The sequence below is a fragment of the Cyberlindnera jadinii genome, assembly GCF_001661405.1.
Source record: "Cyberlindnera jadinii NRRL Y-1542 unplaced genomic scaffold CYBJAscaffold_4, whole genome shotgun sequence".
In the NCBI taxonomy this organism is placed as follows: domain Eukaryota; kingdom Fungi; phylum Ascomycota; class Saccharomycetes; order Phaffomycetales; family Wickerhamomycetaceae; genus Williopsis; species Williopsis jadinii.
The window spans coordinates 999,476-1,000,049 of NW_017963655.1; the positions used below are offsets into that span (position 1 = coordinate 999,476).

The 574-nt window shown below is 44.3% G+C and overlaps 1 protein-coding gene across 1 annotated transcript in view; it reads right to left on the reverse strand.

Moving 5' to 3' along the window:
* Nucleotides 1–574, reverse strand: part of CYBJADRAFT_181145 (sodium:solute symporter family protein) — a 2,254-nt gene extending 1,680 nt beyond the window's left edge. Inside the window, exon 1 of the mRNA XM_020217000.1 lies at nt 139–574. Coding sequence (XP_020071600.1) covers nt 139–523 — 385 coding nt within the window. The 5' untranslated portion in view covers nt 524–574. The remainder of the gene's footprint in view (nt 1–138) is intronic.

Genomic DNA, 574 nt, shown 5'->3' on the forward strand with positions numbered 1-574 from the left:
TGGACAAGCTTCCAACCCTCTCGTTGGTGATTCCCACTGTTCCGATGTACATAAATATTATCAAAGCGATAAAAGTATGAACGTAGTCTGTCAAGAAAGTTGATCTAAGCCCACCAACAACAGTATACAACAACACACCAAAAGGAATGAGCAAGTTTGCAGCAACTGGGTGTAGACCACACAGGGCCACGAATATATTGGCCGCACCCAATATCATAGAGGAGCATGAGATGATATTTGTAACCAATGACAGGAAAATATACAGGACGTGAGTTGCAGTTCCATATCTTAGCTTGATAACTTCCAAGGAAGTATGTGCATTTGGAATCTTCTTCTTCGACTCAGCCCCAACAACGGAGAGCACAGCAATCTGCACCGAGAGTGTAGCAGCATAGAGGTAACCAGCACAAATACCATAGCTATAAACCATCTGAGCCGATAAGATCATCTCTGTCGCCCATAGCCAACTGGAAAGCACTGCACAACTTGTCAGACCGACACCAACTCTTCTCCCTGCAACCATAAAGTTCTCAGTGGAGTTCTCATCCTCATGGAGGTATCTATGTGTCAATCT